Here is a 17,551-nt window from a genome sequence, read left to right as displayed (position 1 = left end):
AATTTTTAATATATTATACATCTCATAATACTACCATCCTATCCAGATAAATAATAAAATCAGGAAGAAGGTTCCAAAAAAAAAAACCTAATAGACGAGAGGAGGATTATTTGAAAAGATTAGTTCATCACAGCACTATTCACAATAGCAAAGACATGGAATCAACCCAAATGCCCATCAATGATAGACTGGATAAAGAAAATGTGGTACATATACACCATGGAATACTATGCATCCATAAAAAGGAATTATATCATGTCCTTTGCAGGGACATGGATGGAGCTGGAAACCATTATCCTCAGATAACTAACACATGAAGAGAAAACCACACACTGCATGTTCTCACTTATAAATGGGAGCTGAACAATGAGAACACATGAACACAGGGAGAGGAACAATATACACTGGGGCCTGTTGGGGGGTGGGACTGGAGAAGGGAGAGCATTAGGAAAAATAGCTAATGCATGCTGGGCTTAATACCTAGGTGATGGGTTAATAGGTATAGCAAACCACCATGGCACACATCTACCTATGTAAAAAACCTGCACATCCTGCACATGTACACCAGAACTTAAAATACAAATAAATTATTTTTTTTGAGATGGAGTTTCATTCTTGTTACCCAGGCTGGAGTGCAGTGGCAGAATCTCAGCTCACTGCAACCTCTACCCTCCGGTTTCAAGCGATTCTCCTGCCTCAGCCTCCCGAGCAGCTGGGATTACAGGTGGCCACCACCATGCGAAACTAATTTTTATATTTTTGGTAGTGATGGGGTTTCACCATGTTGGCCAGACTGGTCTTAAACTCCTGACCTTGTGATCCACTCGCCTCGGCCTCCCAAAGTGCTGAGATTACAGGCATGAGCCACCATGCTCAGCCACAAATAAAAATTTTTTTAAAACAGATTAGCTGTTTAATGACAAAGCTAAATCAAGAATGATGTAAAGCAAAACTCTACATTGAGATGTGTATACTTGTCACAACTGTTAGATTCCTTGAAAGTATCCTCTACTGGAAAATGAGCTACACAGGACAGAAAAGGCATTGAATGCTTCCATCTGTACATACCATTCTCTTGTTACAATGTTCATATTTGATGTCAAATGCCTCTGTAAGAATCCCCTTTTTAGTGAAGTTACTTACTGAGGAGGGCCAAACAGCTGAGCGCTGAGATCTGTAATGCTGCATTCTCTGGATACTGCTGCACAGCTTTCACCACAAACTCATGGACTTCATTTAATACCAGGATATTGAAAAAATTACCTAAAAGTTAAGTGAAACGTTAGCTGAATTCTCATCCATGGAGGTTAAATTATCTTTAACATATAACACTATTTACATCAATAATTTTGAATAGTGATGAATATTCAATGGCATTAAAACATTTACTTTAATTAAAATAGCTTAATATGATTGAGTAAAGTTTTGAAATTTTATTTTATGCTGTCCTTTAATTATCTTACTTAGACAATGGAAGTGATTGAGCAAAAATAATGATACTAGTTTGGGTTGTATTAACTGCATGTTCTCTGATTCCCTCTCAAGTCATGTCTGTGACACATGGCACGAAAATATTCATTGTATAAAATAACTTAATTTTTCTGCCTTTTAAAAATGAAACTCTTAAATCTTTTTAGAAGACCCGATATTAAATCACTTTACTGAAACACTCTTCTTTCACTTAAAGGAATAGTGCTTAGAAAATTCATTGGCATGTTTACCATTATTTGATCTTGTCTATGATGATCTCAGAAAAAAAAAAAAAAAGATATTTCACCACCTCCAACCCACCCCGGGAAGAAGTCCCATACCTTTTTATACCCACTCTTCTAAGAATTAATATGACATCCAAGACTCTAAATCATTATGAGGAAAAACTTTATCTGATACTGCAGAAATATGTACCTTCTTCTATTTGGCTTATTTGTAACTCACTAACAGTTACCAAGCTTCTTTCTAAAACAAAGAATTGAAACTTCTATTCATCTATAAGTGTAACTAAGTGATCTCTGAGATACAAAGCCAGAAATGGAAAAGATCCTGTATCATAAAAAACCTAAAGCCCAAACTAAATATTCATCAACGGCCTCACAATCAAAAGGCAGTTTAAGCAAGTATGGAGCTCCTTTACCAACACCTTCCCATGCTGTTGCCTCTTCCACATTCACCCACCAAGCAAACATTCTCCACAGCCATTAGTGATCATTAGTGTTTTCAAAAAGATTTTCTTCTACTTTTACCAGCTTGTCGAAACTTGGGTTGTCCCCATCACTCTCTTTTCCCTATTATACCCACACCACTTCCAACAGCTGTTCTGTCACTGAATCACTGTGTGACTCAGAAAACAGCATGAAGATTGGACTTATGTTCAGGTAACTTGTGTGAAAATACGTAGCAAATTGTACAAAGCCTTTAAATGCATTAAGCCCATAATTAGATTACACAGTTTGGCAAAACGTTAAATATTTATTTCCTTGAGGTTTTAATTTTAACTATGAAGAAAAAGTTGAGTTTTATTCAGCTACTTTTGAAACAATAACAGCAACAATAAATTCTCTACTCATTAAATGGAACAAATCATCATCCACTAAGAGATAAACAAGAGAAAAAAGATTCTTTACCTGAAGATCAATTTGATCACTTTTTATTTTCAAAAAAAGTTACAGAACAATACAAAAGTTACATATGACATGACAGTTGCCATGGTTTATTTAATTTTAACAGTATAAAATCAAGCACCTTTAATGTGCTGTTCTAGACAATTTGGCAGTCAAGTAGCATTTCCCTAATCACAAAAACAAAACCACTTCTTCTGGCTCATTTCAAAAAATTAAGGTGAACTTACATTTTAATGTAACATGTGCAAGTTGTAACTTGACTGTGGTAAATTGTAAAACATGAAACAGAGAATTGTGCAGTAGTGTGCTACTCTAACACCTGGATTTAAGAAATCGACTTTGAATTAGATTAAAACATTATCAGATATCAGCCAGTTTGTACAACTACAACCTTCTCATGAAAAATAATGAATAAAGGGTCACCTAATAGAGATAAACTAGTAAATGGATACCATGTTTAGAAGAAATATTTTGTTTAGGGATGAAGAAATTTGGGTTCTCAGCCTGATTTCACCCCTTACTGCTTACATAATCTTGAATAAAACACAAAGATTGATGAACCACAGGACCTCATCTGTAAATGTGGAAATAATAACAATATCCCATCTCCCAAGATAGTTGTACGGATCCAAAAAATATATATATATGTATATATTTATATTTGTATATAAATATACTTTGTATATAAATATGTATATTTATATACATTGTATATAAATATGTATATTTATATACATTGTATATAAATATGTATATTTATATACATTGTATATAAATATGTATATTTATATACATTATTCATACATTGTATATAAATATGTATATATACATTATTTATACATTGTATATAAATATGTATATTTATATACGTTATTTATACATTGTATATAAATATGTATATATAATGTATATAATGTACATTTCTATATAAATATATATTTATATACATTTGTATGTATATTTATATACATGTATAAATATATATTTATATACATTTATATACAATGTATATATATTTATGTACATATTTTATATACAGTATATAAGTAGATTCATATACATGAAATATATGAGTATATATATACACTTTGGAAACTATGAAAGAAATGTGAAAATATTAAAACATTATCATCTTACAGTTTTAGTCATATAACAACATTCAATAAATGCTTGTCAAGCAAAGAAATAACAAACTAAAGTTGTGCATGTAAAATAGAATTCAACTTACAAAAAATTCATTTTAACTGAAACTAGGAAATTTCCTAATGCTAAAATCAATTTCCAAATTACACAGGGGATATAATCATGAACTAGAAGTGAAAATACAAGTTGCTACAATGGAGACATGTCAATTAGTTTTTTCAAATGATTAATGATTTTCCCCAAAATTTGTAACAATGAAAAACTAAATGCCTATTATAATAATCCTAATTTTGTACAAAATATTCCTGGTTATCCTTTTGAGAAAATGTCATCAGAATCAATGTCCAACAGTTAACGATCATTCCTTATTATTCAGCAACCACTCTCACTTTTAAACGCACTGTTGTCCTCACAAAACTATCAAGGAAATTTCCAAGGTGTGTGTTGAGGGGCACAGGGAGTTCAAAAAGAAGCTGAAACAAGAGCTGTGAGTTGAACGCCAGAGTAGTCTTGTGGGAAGGCATGAATCCTGGCGCTGCATTCAACAAACCAGTTTCAGACTCTCTGCAAGGTAAGGTCTCAACCAGAGTCTCCCATATTAAGCCTGGGATCATATCCTAAACTGCTACCAGGTCAGTCCTGTGCTCTGACTCCTGGCAAACACCTCTGAAAGAGCATCTTTAATTTAAGTCCTCAGGATGCTCAATCAAAGAGAAACTCACAACCATACAAGAAAACAAGACTCCGCAACTGACAGGCAGTCAGCCTAGAATCAGTTGGTTTAGACTCCCCAGAACTTTATACATAGTCATCAGATACAAAACACAAAATAGCCATGTATTAATCATTAAATAAATAAAAGGATTTTTTAACAAAAAAGAAAGGGTAAAAAAGAAAAAACAAGAGGCTGCCAAAACTCACCTGGTATACGTGAAAATAAACAGAGAAGATTTTTTAGAAGTGTTTTTAAAAATCTAATAAATGACCAAGTTAAATTTATCAGGAAGTGCAAAGTAGCTTAGCATTAGAAAACCTGTAGATGTATTTCTTCATATTAACATAATGAAAAGGAAAAAAAAGACCTACTACATTTTAAGTATATTTGATAAAATTAAATATTTTAATATTTTTAAACCCACATTGTAAAAATAAAAGCAAACATTTAAAAGCCCACATTGTAAAAATAAAAGCAAAGAAGAAATAAAATAAAATTTCTTAACAAAATTCTTTTAAAAAATTTAAACCCTTGTAAGATGCATTATTTTGGATGGGAGAATACTAAAAATATTCTGTGTAAAATCAGGAAACAGAGCAAAACAAGGATGTCTAGTATCAATGATTCTATTTAACACTATATTAATAATTCTGGCTCATGTAAGAAGACAAGGAAATGAAATAAAGAATATAAGAAGCAGAAAGGAAGAACTCAGACTGTCATTATTTACAAATTATATAATTGCTATGTAGAGAACTTAAGAGCATTTAGAAAGAAATTGTCAGAATTAACAGAAGAGTTTAGAAAGGTAGGTTAGTTCAATATACAGAAAATCATTTGCATTTCTTTATGAAAACACAGTTCAAAAATATGATTTAAAAAGAAATACCATTTACAATAATAATAAAAAATAAGATACGTAGCAAAAACTAAGATGTGCAAGACATGTATAGAAGAAATTATAATGTAAAGATGTCAGTTCTTCTTAAAATGATCCACATATTTTGTGCAATTCCAGTCAAAATCTCAACAGTGTTTTCCAAGGAACTGGACACGTTAATCCTGAAATTTATAAGGAATAGTAAAGGCCAAAGAAAAAAGGCAAGCTGTGCCTAAAAAAGAATGTATGGTGACTTGACCTATTAGCTTTTTAGATATCAGGACTCACAGAACTATTAATTTAAATAGTGTTATATTGATTCAGACAAATTAGATTAATGCAACAGAACACCAAGGACAGAAACATAAATATATATGTTTACATGTATATATACCACACGACTGGGAAACAGGTGAACCTCTAATAAATTGTGCTGTGATGGTAACTAGCTCTCCACACTGAAAAAAAAGAGGGAGAATTGGGTTCTTTACATAAACAAACTGCAACAGTTTAACAAATGAGAAAGATTTGGAATAAAATATACAATATATTTATTATCTTAGAGAAAGGACAGATTAAGATTTCTTAAACAAGATACATAAAAAGGAGTAAATCACAAAGGAACTGATTATTAAATTTAACTATATCACAAAAGCCACCATAAAGATGGTGAAAAGACATGCTACAAGGCAAGGGAAGGTATTTTCAATACATATAACCTACCACCAAAACATTATTATCCAGAATCTATGAATCGATTTTAAAAAGACAGACCATCCTGTGAACAATATTGATAAATGACAGATTGCGTATTTCACAAAGAAGGACATATCAATGGCAAATAAATATTTTTCAAAATATTAACCCTTATTTATAATATGGAGAAAATATGTATATCTCTGCATCAAACGTTAACTGTTCTTTTTTTTCTTTTTTAAAAAAAGGCTGTTTGCAAAACATTTTGTATCTGTTTTGGCACAGCCAAAACTAATCAACTGTTTTTACAAAAAGTATATTATAATGTTTAAATTTAGAAAAAAAATTAATAATGTAAAGAAATGGTCTGTTAGAGCAGTTATCTCCTTTAACACAGATAGTAGTAGCATAAAACAAGAAAGAATCCAAATGTCCATGGATAGAAAATGGAAAAATAAATTGTGGTATTTCCAAATAATAGATACTACATGCAACCACATGCAAAAATATTTCTGATTCTTATAATCATAGCACTGATATTTGAAAATTGCAGAAGACAACATACAGTATGATTACATTTTGATGAAGCAAAAGCAGGCAAACATTAACAATTTTGCTTAGAGAAACATGAAAATGTAGTAAATCATATTTATAAAGAAAAGATTTGTAAACACAAAATTCTGGATAGTGTTAACCTCTATAGAGAAAGCAAGGGAAGGAAGAAGCCCAGGGTAGCTTCCCCCACTGGGAATGTACAATATTTAAGTTGGATAGTGAGTTATTTGCATTACGCTTTATATTGTATATGTTATGCATATTTTTGTATGTATCAATTCTTACATAATTATATTTTAAATATAGCCTCAACAGTAAAAAAACTCATCTATAGAACTATGTCTATAAAAATAAGATTAAGATAATACTTCTTTTACATTCTACACATCTATTTTTGACACCCCTTTTAAAAGTCCATCTAAGCATAGCAGAACAGTTTGGTAATTTACAGTATTTTCTTTTTGTTTTAATTTATTTTTTCTGGGATTTTACAATATTTTCATTCAAAGTATGTCAATATGCTACTTATCCATCATTATGCAACATATATATTTTTTATATATATATGTATATCATACAGAGTGTGACGACATATTAACTAAGAAACTCACCTAATGTAAGCCTATGGAGCAAACAGCAACTCACTTCTTGAATTTTTTCACTGATAGGGAATGCTTTCATAGCTTCCACCACAATATTATAACACCTGACATTGCCACTCATGAGGACTTCCACATTATTGCCTGAATTTAAAGAGATCATAATTATCAATAAGGTAACCATGTTCTCCTTTCAAATATGCATACAAAGACATCTTATATAGACTGTAAATAGATGGCAGCATAATGACTGCATTTCCAAATTTAAACATCATGTTCTGTTAAGTAGCTGTAAAAAATACTGTGCTGTTCATTGATAACATAATGGGGTGTAGGACTGATCTTTGGCATTAAGGAAAATATACTTTATTCCTGTTTCTTGGCTTAAAGCCTTAAGATCAAAAAAAGGAAAAATTCAGAGTACTTTTAGCACTGAAAATGAAATGAAAAGTACTGAAAATGAAAGTCTGGAAATGTAATGTATTGGTCATAAGTTTTCAAATAAATAAATTGGAGGGTCTATTTCTTAATGAGGCTAACCCCATTGGAGAATGACTTTTGCATTGTTTTTTTTCCATAACCAAAAGAAAGAAAATCAAGAATATGTCACCAGATAGAACAGTTAAAATCAGCTATGACCTGTTTCCTCTATTCCAGAAGGGCAACCAATGTACAAGGCAGCAAAATCAAGCTTCCTGAAGGCTCCAAAATAGATGGAAGAAAAGATGGGAGAAGGAAAGAGGGGAGGCATAATATTAAATTATAAGTCTTATGGACAAACACAGGTGAAACAGAAAGGAAAGAAAGACTTTACCAGAAAAAGCAATTAATCAATAAAGGGAGTGAGGTGTGAACCTACATGAAGAAAATATGTATATCTCTGCATCAAATGTTAACTGTTCTTTTTTTTTTAAAAAAAAAAAAAAGCTGTTTGCAAAACATTTTAGTATCTGTTTTGGCACAGCCAAAACTAATCAACTGTTTTCACAAAAAGTATATTATAATGCTTAAACATAGAAAAAAATTAATAACGTAAGGAAATGAACTACTTTGACTCAGAACAATAGACTTAAAGACTGAAAAGCAAATGTTTTTCAGTTAGAATTAGTGTTTTAAAAACTTTTGATTTCTTAATTTTTAGCTGCTACTTTCTTTGACTTTTGCATTTGAATCAACACATTTTTACTGGAGTTATGTCAGATGTGGGTGGAAAACAATGGATTCCAAAAACCACCAGCCCAAAATAAATAAATAAATGAATAAATATAGCCAAGGAAAAGTATAATGAAAAATATATTCAGTTTGTTGGCAGTGATGACTCAGAGAAATGTGAAAGCATGGCCTTTCTCTATTATTGTTCAGCCCCACCCACTTTCCAGTGTTTAATTTCCTGTGGATAAGAAAATGTTGTGATTTTATAAACATCACCAAAAAAAGGCATTTTTTCACAAGGGCATTGGGTTTTTACTCTGCCTAGACTGAAGGCTCACACCTTCAGACTGACACAGTGATTTCCATATCTGAAGCCATAAATGCAATTACATATAGTATACAACACACATATAAAATACATATTGTCTAATAATCCTGTCAGTGATTTTAGAACACTTATTACATACGAGGTACTACTCTACATTGTTTAACTCTAATCCTCAAAACTTCACATGTGTGAGGATGAAAATATCACTAGATAAATGCATAGGTATATCTTGTACAAACCCACACAAGTAATACATGAAATACAAAGTGTTAATGGGCACTTACAAAACAAAACAGAATATGAAACATTAATACAAAACAAAACAGAATATGACCGATTATTTTAGCCTAATAGCAATCATTGGTAGCATACACATCAAATTAATTTCTTCTGATTAATATTTTTGGTGAAAAATGTGGCTAAATTTCAAAGCATCATTAAAATGCTAATCAAGAGTCACAGTAAAATTCAAACTCCTTTCATGTGGCTTTTTAGGCCCTTCATGCTCTCCACTCCATGTCTCTGGCCTCATTCACGGCCTCTTATCAAGCTCTCCCTTGCCTCTGTCAATGAAACACAAACGGATAGGATATTTGGGGATGTGCATGCACAGTGGCACACACACATGCATGCATGCACACTCATCACCCCACACCTTTACTGAGCTACTTTTGTCTTCTTGAAAGCAGTCTGCTCTCTCTTGCTCCAGCATCTTTACATTAACCATGCCCACTGCCTGGGCCACTTTGCCTGCATTCTCACTTCAGCTCACTCCTTCGTGCACAGGAAGCTCTACTTATTAAATCTTTGCTAAGAGACATTGCCTCACTTCCTATTTGTTCTCCTAACTCTAGGTACTTCTGCCATCTGCCATCACTTCCGCCACTGTAATCACCTCTGTACTTATCTGTGTCCCCCATTGTACTACACTCTGAAAGGGTAAGGAACACATTTGTATTTTCCACGATTGTTTCTCCGGCACCAAGCCCACAGCCAACTTCAGTATAATGTCAGTGAATGTAAATTAATTAAATGAATAAATGAATGAATGGGTTGAGCATCCACAAGTTTCTAAATAATAAAAATATTGTTAAAATATACTTAGAATGAGATATATTGTAATTTTTCAGATACAAAAAATAAATAACATTTATATGCTACTTACAAGGAATCGCTAGGGAATGTAAACAATGCAGCACATGAAGCACAATTTCCTCTTCATCTTTAAAATTTGTTAACGCACTTAACAATATCATATAATCTTTGTTCTCAACAAATTCAGTCAGTTGCTCCTCTGAGACTGAAAAATGAAAGACAAAATACTGAATAAGCTTAAAGAGGATATAAAAGTTTAATTATTCAAAAATTACAATATTCATGATAGTTGTGTGAGATACATCAAGTGTAATCTCCTTAAATAAAAAATATATTTCTGTGAAGCAGCCCTTCCTAAGAATGTTATAATGAGAAAACAAGCTACGGAGATTAAAATAATTTTGTTTTGGCCTATGTTAGGTACTCCATGTTTTGAAATGTAAAAGTGCTAGTCAGCAAGCAGTTCTCAGAAAAACAAAATTATTTACAATTTCATTTGGGAAATTCTAGAGAAAACTGACAGTGACTAATAAAGATGGCCAACTGGAACTGGACATATTGCAGTATTTAAAAGGGAGGCATTAATGGTAGGCTGCTGAAGGGCAGCTCGGCTAAATGTTTCAGTTCAAGAGTTGTCAACTTGAGCAAATGGCAAGTAATCAGACTTTAAAATACTCTGTCTTCGTGGTTTTCCATCAGACAGCAAAAATATAAATCATTAATTTTCACAATTAAAGTCATTTGATCAAGCCAGTAAGTTCCATTTGGAGTCATTGTTATTGGGCAGTAACCTGAAATACATGTATAAAATTATAGTTTATCTAGCTTGAGAATGGCACCAAAAATATGTTAGAAAACACAGCACTCTAAGTGATCAACATTAATTTTTTTTAATTTTATGCCAGAGTGTCCCTATAATATAATGTGAAATCAGTTAAGTTTTCCTAACAAGTAAAGAATATCATGGAACTTTCTCACTTTATGGTCTAGTTTCCACAGCACACTTTCAAATTTTGAAAATTAACTTTATAGTCGCCCCTGAGTCCTGGAGAACTTGATACTCCTGGAAAAACCAGAAATTTTTCTACTCTACATTTATAGTCATAACCCTCTCAGCACTGATGGTTTTTCTATTGAGTAACATTCTTCTTTTTAACATTCCATGGTCTACCTCCAGTGTCTTAGATGGACTAAACAACGATGGTGATAAAGTGATGTTAGCCCTCCTTCCAGGAAGAAGAATGTGCCCCTAAACTTCCACACAGAAGATTACAGACCCTGCAAGACAATAGAACTTCAAACTTTATCCTAATCGTCATCAAAAGCTTAGTTGCAAGATAGAACATTTATACATGACAGCCTGAAGGAATTCCGTACTCACTGTAAACTATCTTCTACTTCATGGTGTATGTTTATCAAAGAGCTGGGTACCAGGCCCGTGCTATTCTGACTTTTGACAGAGTCATTCTCGCTGCAATACACTTTGTATTCCTTGCAAAATGTATGTCCTTTATTGTCTTATCCAGGAAAACCCATGGGAAGATGTTTCTCAGATCTCCCATGAGACCAACTGCTTCTCCTGAATAATAGGTTTACTTTTATCTTAAGGAACTTTGTAACCACTGATATTTACCTCTTTTCTTTGTCAGATAGGAAGCAAACAGAAAAATTTCTGGCCCACCCATTTGTAAATATGCAGGACCTTAAGAACACAGTAAACTTAATCTAGCTTTATATGATTGTCCCTTCACCCATTTTCTCATCCATTTTGTTTACTCTTGTGTATTATAATTATCTATAAGCTGTTTAAAATCCTTCTGGGAGGAGACAGGGAATTCAACAGTTATCAGGTGATCTGTCCCATTCTGGGAACTGCAAGAAATTAGACCGGTAAACTGATAACTGACACAGGGCCCACATAAATCATTCTTATCTAAACCCCTAGCACAGTTGGCTCTCATAATGATACAAAAGGGGCTCTCAAAATAATTGCTAATTGAACTGTACTGTCACAAGCTCTGTGTCCTCAGGCAGGATGCTCACTTCACTGCTGTGACTCATTTCCTCCTAAGGTCAATAGAAAGACTAAACAAGGACTCCAACCAACTCTAAAATTACATAATAATCTCAGTTATCAATCTCAGGGCCAGGCTATGAAATGCATATTAGTCTTTTTCCTGAAGGACACTTTGTAAACCTCCAGGCTCTTTATGCAGAGCGTTTAGCAATTTCTAAGATTTCTGGTGATGACTCAACATCATAATCCCGATGTAACCTATGCTTGGCTTCACAGTTTTATTTTTTCTTTCATAGCACCCACACATCCAGTTTTCAAAGTAAACCTTATGCCTTGTTAAGCAATTGAAGAAAGTCTACTCCAGTGGCATGATTTATAACCCATGAATGAAATTCACTCCACCAAAACAAGCAATACTTCTGAATTAACCCCATTCCTCACCCTTGACAGACAACTCCCACTTCTTAATAAATAGTAGGATTTTAGAAACCTTCTTCTTATTATAACTGTGTTCTACTTTTCCCAGTATAAGCCTTTTTTTCTTATATATACTTTAAGGAATTTGACATTTTAAAATACCTCTCTCAAACAGCACATGTAAAGCTTTGCATCCAAGTTTCTGGACTTCATCATTGGCTGGAAATGAGTGCATGGCATCAAAAATTAACAGGAAAATATCACTTTCTTCATCCAATATCAGCAAGGTGATTTTACCTATTTTAAAGAGAATAATATCCTCTGAGTAAACAGCTGCTTTAACATTTAATGTGTTAATTTTTACATAAATTAATTTTTACATGAAGACTGTGAATGGTTTGTAGACCCATGGTTTTCTTGTTTGTTTATTGATAAACCACTTAACTGCCCTAGATGTTAGACTTATCAAGCTCTAGATCTTTATAAATGAGATAAACTCCCAGTTCACTTTACTATAATTTCATGAGTCTCAATCAGTACTTCTAGCCTAGACAACTTGCCCCAAACATCTGAAATACATTCTTATGCCTCTTAGACAACATCTGAATATTCCACAGGTACCCCAAACCTGGCCTACTCCTGTTCCCTGTCTTCATCAATGATACCATAATCCAATAGCTACCCAAGAGAAACTCCTGAGTCATCTTCCTTCTTCCACCCTCCTTTCTCTTCTCATTCTCTATCCAAGCAACAAATCAATTCATTACGAAGTCCTTTAAGTATATCTCCTACACATCTTGAAGATTCCTTTTGAACAAAACTCCTTTTGAACAAGGCACCTTCATTCCTATTGTGTTTTGCATTCTCATCTAGAATGCAAAAACAGTTGCTTAATTGCTCTACAGGCCCCAATTTCTACCCAACTAGTTTATCGCCTGCATTATATTTCTAAAACACAAATGTGGTCTTGCAAATCCCTTGCTGGAATCTACTAAGATCTTCTCATGATCCTTAGCATGAAAAACAAGACCCTTCACACAACTGATTATAGTACATGTATCTCATCAGCCCCTTTCCTTCTGCACATTGTCTTCACTCCAAATATGCTAAACTCTGCTCCTCACTAAACATTTTTTTTTGGTATCTCTTTGTACTTGGACTAACTGCATGTCATACTCTTGCCTTTTACTATACCAAACATCTCCTATCATAATCCAAAACATAACACAAACAGCATCTATTCTGTCAATAAAAATAACAATACTGGAATAGGAGTAGTAGTCTGTATGAGGCTAACTTTAATATATTCCAGTGTTGGGAGATTTTTCATATTAATAAACCCTCATCTTCCTGTCCATCGCCAAATGGAGAATGAATCTCCGTCAAACAAACAAAAAAAATACCTCCCAAGGGTGAGGTTAAATTAAATCATGGTTAAGACTGTTAGTGCATGCCATACAACATGGTCATAAAAAGCTGTAGTGAAATGTTGAGTACCTTCTTGTTTTTCCCTCATATTCTCATCTTCCTCTTTCTCCAGCATGGTCTTTACATCTCTTAGCAGGACTGATGAGGACAATTCAAACCTTCCCGATCACATGTCCAGCCTCTCTCATGCTATCCTCCAAGGCCTCTGCACCCATACTTCTCTCAACCTAAAAAGCCCTCCCCTACATGGAAGGAAACTCCTCCCAGCCCTTCAAGATTGGCTCCCTGTGAGCAGCCTTTCTTCTTAGAACCTTATATAATAGCCAGTGTCCAGCATAGCAATGCCCACAACTGTTGCATCATTTCAAGATTTTTTGTCTTCAGGTCTGTTATCTTCCAGGCCAAAGTTTTCTCAGGGAAGGAACCTGACATGGAGAATCAGACCCTGTTTCTACCTCTTAGTGGCCAAAGCAACGTCTCTGCACTTCAGTGTTTCTCACTTAGAAAACTGAGATAAAAATCCCTATCTCAAGGGGTGTTTTCAGGTTTAGGTGTTTAAAAGCATGTGAAGCATTTTACTTGTGAAGCCTGGCATCTAGCAAATACTCAAGAAGTAATCCTATGTATTTTCAAAATGTAACCATTATGGCATACTCCAGAACATATATTATAGAAAATTTATTAAAGATATATATGGAGAAAGAAGTAATAATGGCAAGGGCATGAATGACCACTAACCTAGGGGGAATATGAGATGTGGGTCCAGATTTTGGGAGCAAACATCGGACTACAAACAGAGATTTGGGGATAATATATAAGGTAATGTTTAAAACCAAGGTATTGAATGAGATTTTTGAGAGGCAAAGTATAGAGAAAAGAGATAAGGAGAAGAGATGGAAACAGAAAGAATTTTGGAAATAACTGATATTTAGATTACATTATGGCTGTCCTATCACTAGGTCTAAAAACAGATGCAATTTTAGGACATTTAAATCAAGCTACCCTAATCCTGATCTTTAAAAAAGAAAAACACACATTTAATTAATGGTATCAATTTTTTTTTAATTTGAATCAACACGAAAAACATATACACATATTACCTGAAGTTAGGAGGAGATCTAAGGTCTTCAGTCCAATCACTGACAAGTTTACACTGGCATTATGAACTGTTAGCATTTTAAGAATCAATCTGGAGTTAAAAACAGAAATCAAGATAAGAATGAAATATCATACTCAGAAGTTTGCTTATTTGCATTTTTTTTGCTCACCTATTTTTTATTACTCTCATTGTATTTAATTCCCTATAGTGAAGCTCATGTGTTTTTGTTGCCTGCTTTTAGAGACAGGGTCTTGCTGTGTCACCCAGGCTGGAATGCAATGGTGCAATCATAGCTCACTGAAACCTCAAACTCCTGGGCTCAAGTGAGCAATCCTCCTGCCTCAGCCTCCTGAGTTGCTAGGGATACAGGTACATGCCACCACACCCGGCTAATTTTTTCATTCTTTTTTGGAGAGACAGGGTTTGCTATGTTGCCTAGGCTGGTCTAAACTTCTGGGATCAAGTGATCCTCCTGCCTCGGCCTCCCAAAGTCTGGGATTATAGGTGTGAGCCACCGTGCCTGGCCATGAGTGTTTGTTTCTTTCTACAAACCTGAACCAGGCTTATAAAAACTAGCAGGGAATGTTAATTAGCTTGATTGTGGTGAATATTTCACAATGTACACATATATCAAATCATCAATTGTATACCTTAAATATAAACAATTTTTAATTGTCAACTATACTTTAATAAAGTTAAAAAAACAAAAAAAAATCAACAGGGAACTATTATGTGTCTCATTTAAAAAGTTCAAAGCACTACTTATTTTCCAATAAATATTCAAATTCAAATATTCAGATTCACTATTTTCTCCCAACTCCATATTCAAAATATTATGAAGCCTTATATACATCGAGAGCAAACCCATTTTTATATATGATGTAAATTTATAAATTATCTTAGACACGTTGATATATTAAAATACAGAGAGATATAATAAAGAGATATAATAGTTTGTGTATATAAATTAAGAATTCATTTGAATATTTAAATTATTGATTGCTACTGTTTTTAAAAGAGAAATTAATGATATATGAAAAAGTGGTGGGCCGGTAGCGGTGGCTCACACCTGTAATCTCAGCACTTTGGGACGCCAAGGCAGGCGGATCATGAGGTCAATAGATCAAGACCATCCTGGCCAACATGATGAAACCCTGTCTCTACTAAAAATACAAAAATTAGCTGGGCGTGGTGGCGTACTCCTGCAGTCCCAGCCTCTTGAGAGGCTGAGGCAGGAGAATCACCTGAACCCGGGACGCAGAGGTTACAGTGAGCCGAGATCACGCCACTGCACTCTAGCCTGGCGACAGAGAAGACTCTGTCTAAAGAAAAAAAAAAAGTGACCTTAGCATATCAATAATGTTTAGGTGGTTCAAATGTTTAGTTAGTTCAAGATAAGATTTTAATCCCTATGTTATTAATCCCAAAATATAATCTCTAGTCTATTCCTGCAAAGCATTGTCTGGCTTTACATTGTTGGGAGAAGACTCGGCTGGCCACATCTAGAGCTTTGTATGTATTCAAGAAACGTTGCATAATCTCCATTTGGCAATTGGAGGACCTGAATGAAGCCAGTCTTCGATTCTCTGCCAGCCTTCCTCCTAATCACCCTGCCCCTACCTCTCCCTGTACCATTCCCACAATTCCTGACTTTATCACCATGGAAGAAATTTTTCTTCAGTACTGGTAAGTCTTTGGAGGGAAAAGGCCTTGAAAAAAGAGAAATCTGTTTTACAATCAATTTTTGCTGGGAGTGATCTAATACACTCCACTGGAGACAGCAGTGTGTCTATCTTCTTCACAACTGCATGGTTTCTGGCCTAGAGGACGGGCTTCAAAAACATTCAGTGAATGGAAGATGAATGACTGGGTGAACAAAGTGAGTGAATGAGTAAGTGAGTGAGTGAATGAAATTTCCTATATAAACATTTATGTAATTTAATTTGAACAGTTGGTTTGTACAGGAATATGACTAGATGAGTCTCCCAAACACTCCCTGAGGTTATAGACTGGCTCATCTTTGGACTTCCTGGAAATTCTCAACCAAACCAAGGGACACTTAAAGTTACAATTCCTAATTACTGGTATATTTTGAGTAATTCCTCATCAAGTGCTGTATGCTTTAGAACTGACACATAGAATTACAGAGATTAGATTGAAGACGAGAACTCCAATTAATTGTAAATATGCTCTTTCCAAAACACACCCTTTATGTACTGAAAACAAGAAGAGCAACACATTTGTCAAAGAGGGGAAAATGTATAAGCACAGATATGTTCACTTATGGACAAACACATAGCTCTAATTTGTCTAAATTTATAGCACTACTTGATACTGATCAGCAATACAAACACCTAAAAATTTTTCATAAATTAAATTTTCATAAACCACATACCATTGGAAGCCAAAAAATACTCACAATTTCCTTTTCTGTGATAAAGAAAAGTCACATTAGGTATAAAAAAGATTTAAAGTTAATGACAAAAGGTTTATTTGTTTGTTCGTTTTTGAGACAGAGTCTCGCTCTGTCACCCAGGCTGGAGTGCAGTGGTGCAATCTCGGCTCACTGCAACTTCCGCTCACTGCAACCTCCACCTCCCAGGTTCAAGTGATTCTCCTGTCTCAGCCTCCTGTGTAGCTTAGAAGATATTTTTTAACTGTCAAAAAACAAAGCTATCCAAAATGTATTTTCCTGGAAACGCACTCTTCTTGAGAAAATATTTTCTTAATTAATGATGGCTAAGGAAGTAGTCTCATCTAAGAAGCCATTATGCCGCAAACTGCAAAAACATAGCTGGTAAAATTGCTA

General features: G+C 34.0%; 1 protein-coding gene across 4 annotated transcripts in view; it reads right to left on the bottom strand.

The window, feature by feature from the left end:
* LRRK2 (leucine rich repeat kinase 2) overlaps nucleotides 1-17,551 on the bottom strand; it is a 144,859-nt gene that overhangs the window by 119,004 nt on the left and 8,304 nt on the right. For all 4 annotated transcript variants that reach the window (XR_008511898.2, XM_054527124.2, XM_054527122.2 and 1 more), the window contains exons 4-8: nucleotides 14,744-14,832; nucleotides 12,378-12,512; nucleotides 9,852-9,986; nucleotides 7,219-7,350; nucleotides 1,144-1,263 (exon numbers count right to left, since the gene is read on the bottom strand). Coding sequence is in view for 3 of the 4 variants with exons in the window: in XM_054527124.2 (XP_054383099.1) it covers nucleotides 1,144-1,263; nucleotides 7,219-7,350; nucleotides 9,852-9,986; nucleotides 12,378-12,512; nucleotides 14,744-14,832 (611 nt within the window). In the remaining variant the exon portion in view is untranslated. The remainder of the gene's footprint in view (nucleotides 1-1,143; nucleotides 1,264-7,218; nucleotides 7,351-9,851; nucleotides 9,987-12,377; nucleotides 12,513-14,743; nucleotides 14,833-17,551) is intronic.

The sequence above is a fragment of the Pongo abelii genome, chromosome 10, assembly GCF_028885655.2.
Source record: "Pongo abelii isolate AG06213 chromosome 10, NHGRI_mPonAbe1-v2.0_pri, whole genome shotgun sequence".
Lineage (NCBI taxonomy): Eukaryota > Metazoa > Chordata > Mammalia > Primates > Hominidae > Pongo > Pongo abelii.
The sequence above is the reverse complement of the archived record's forward strand: the minus strand, read 5'-3'. Positions and strand labels throughout refer to the sequence as shown.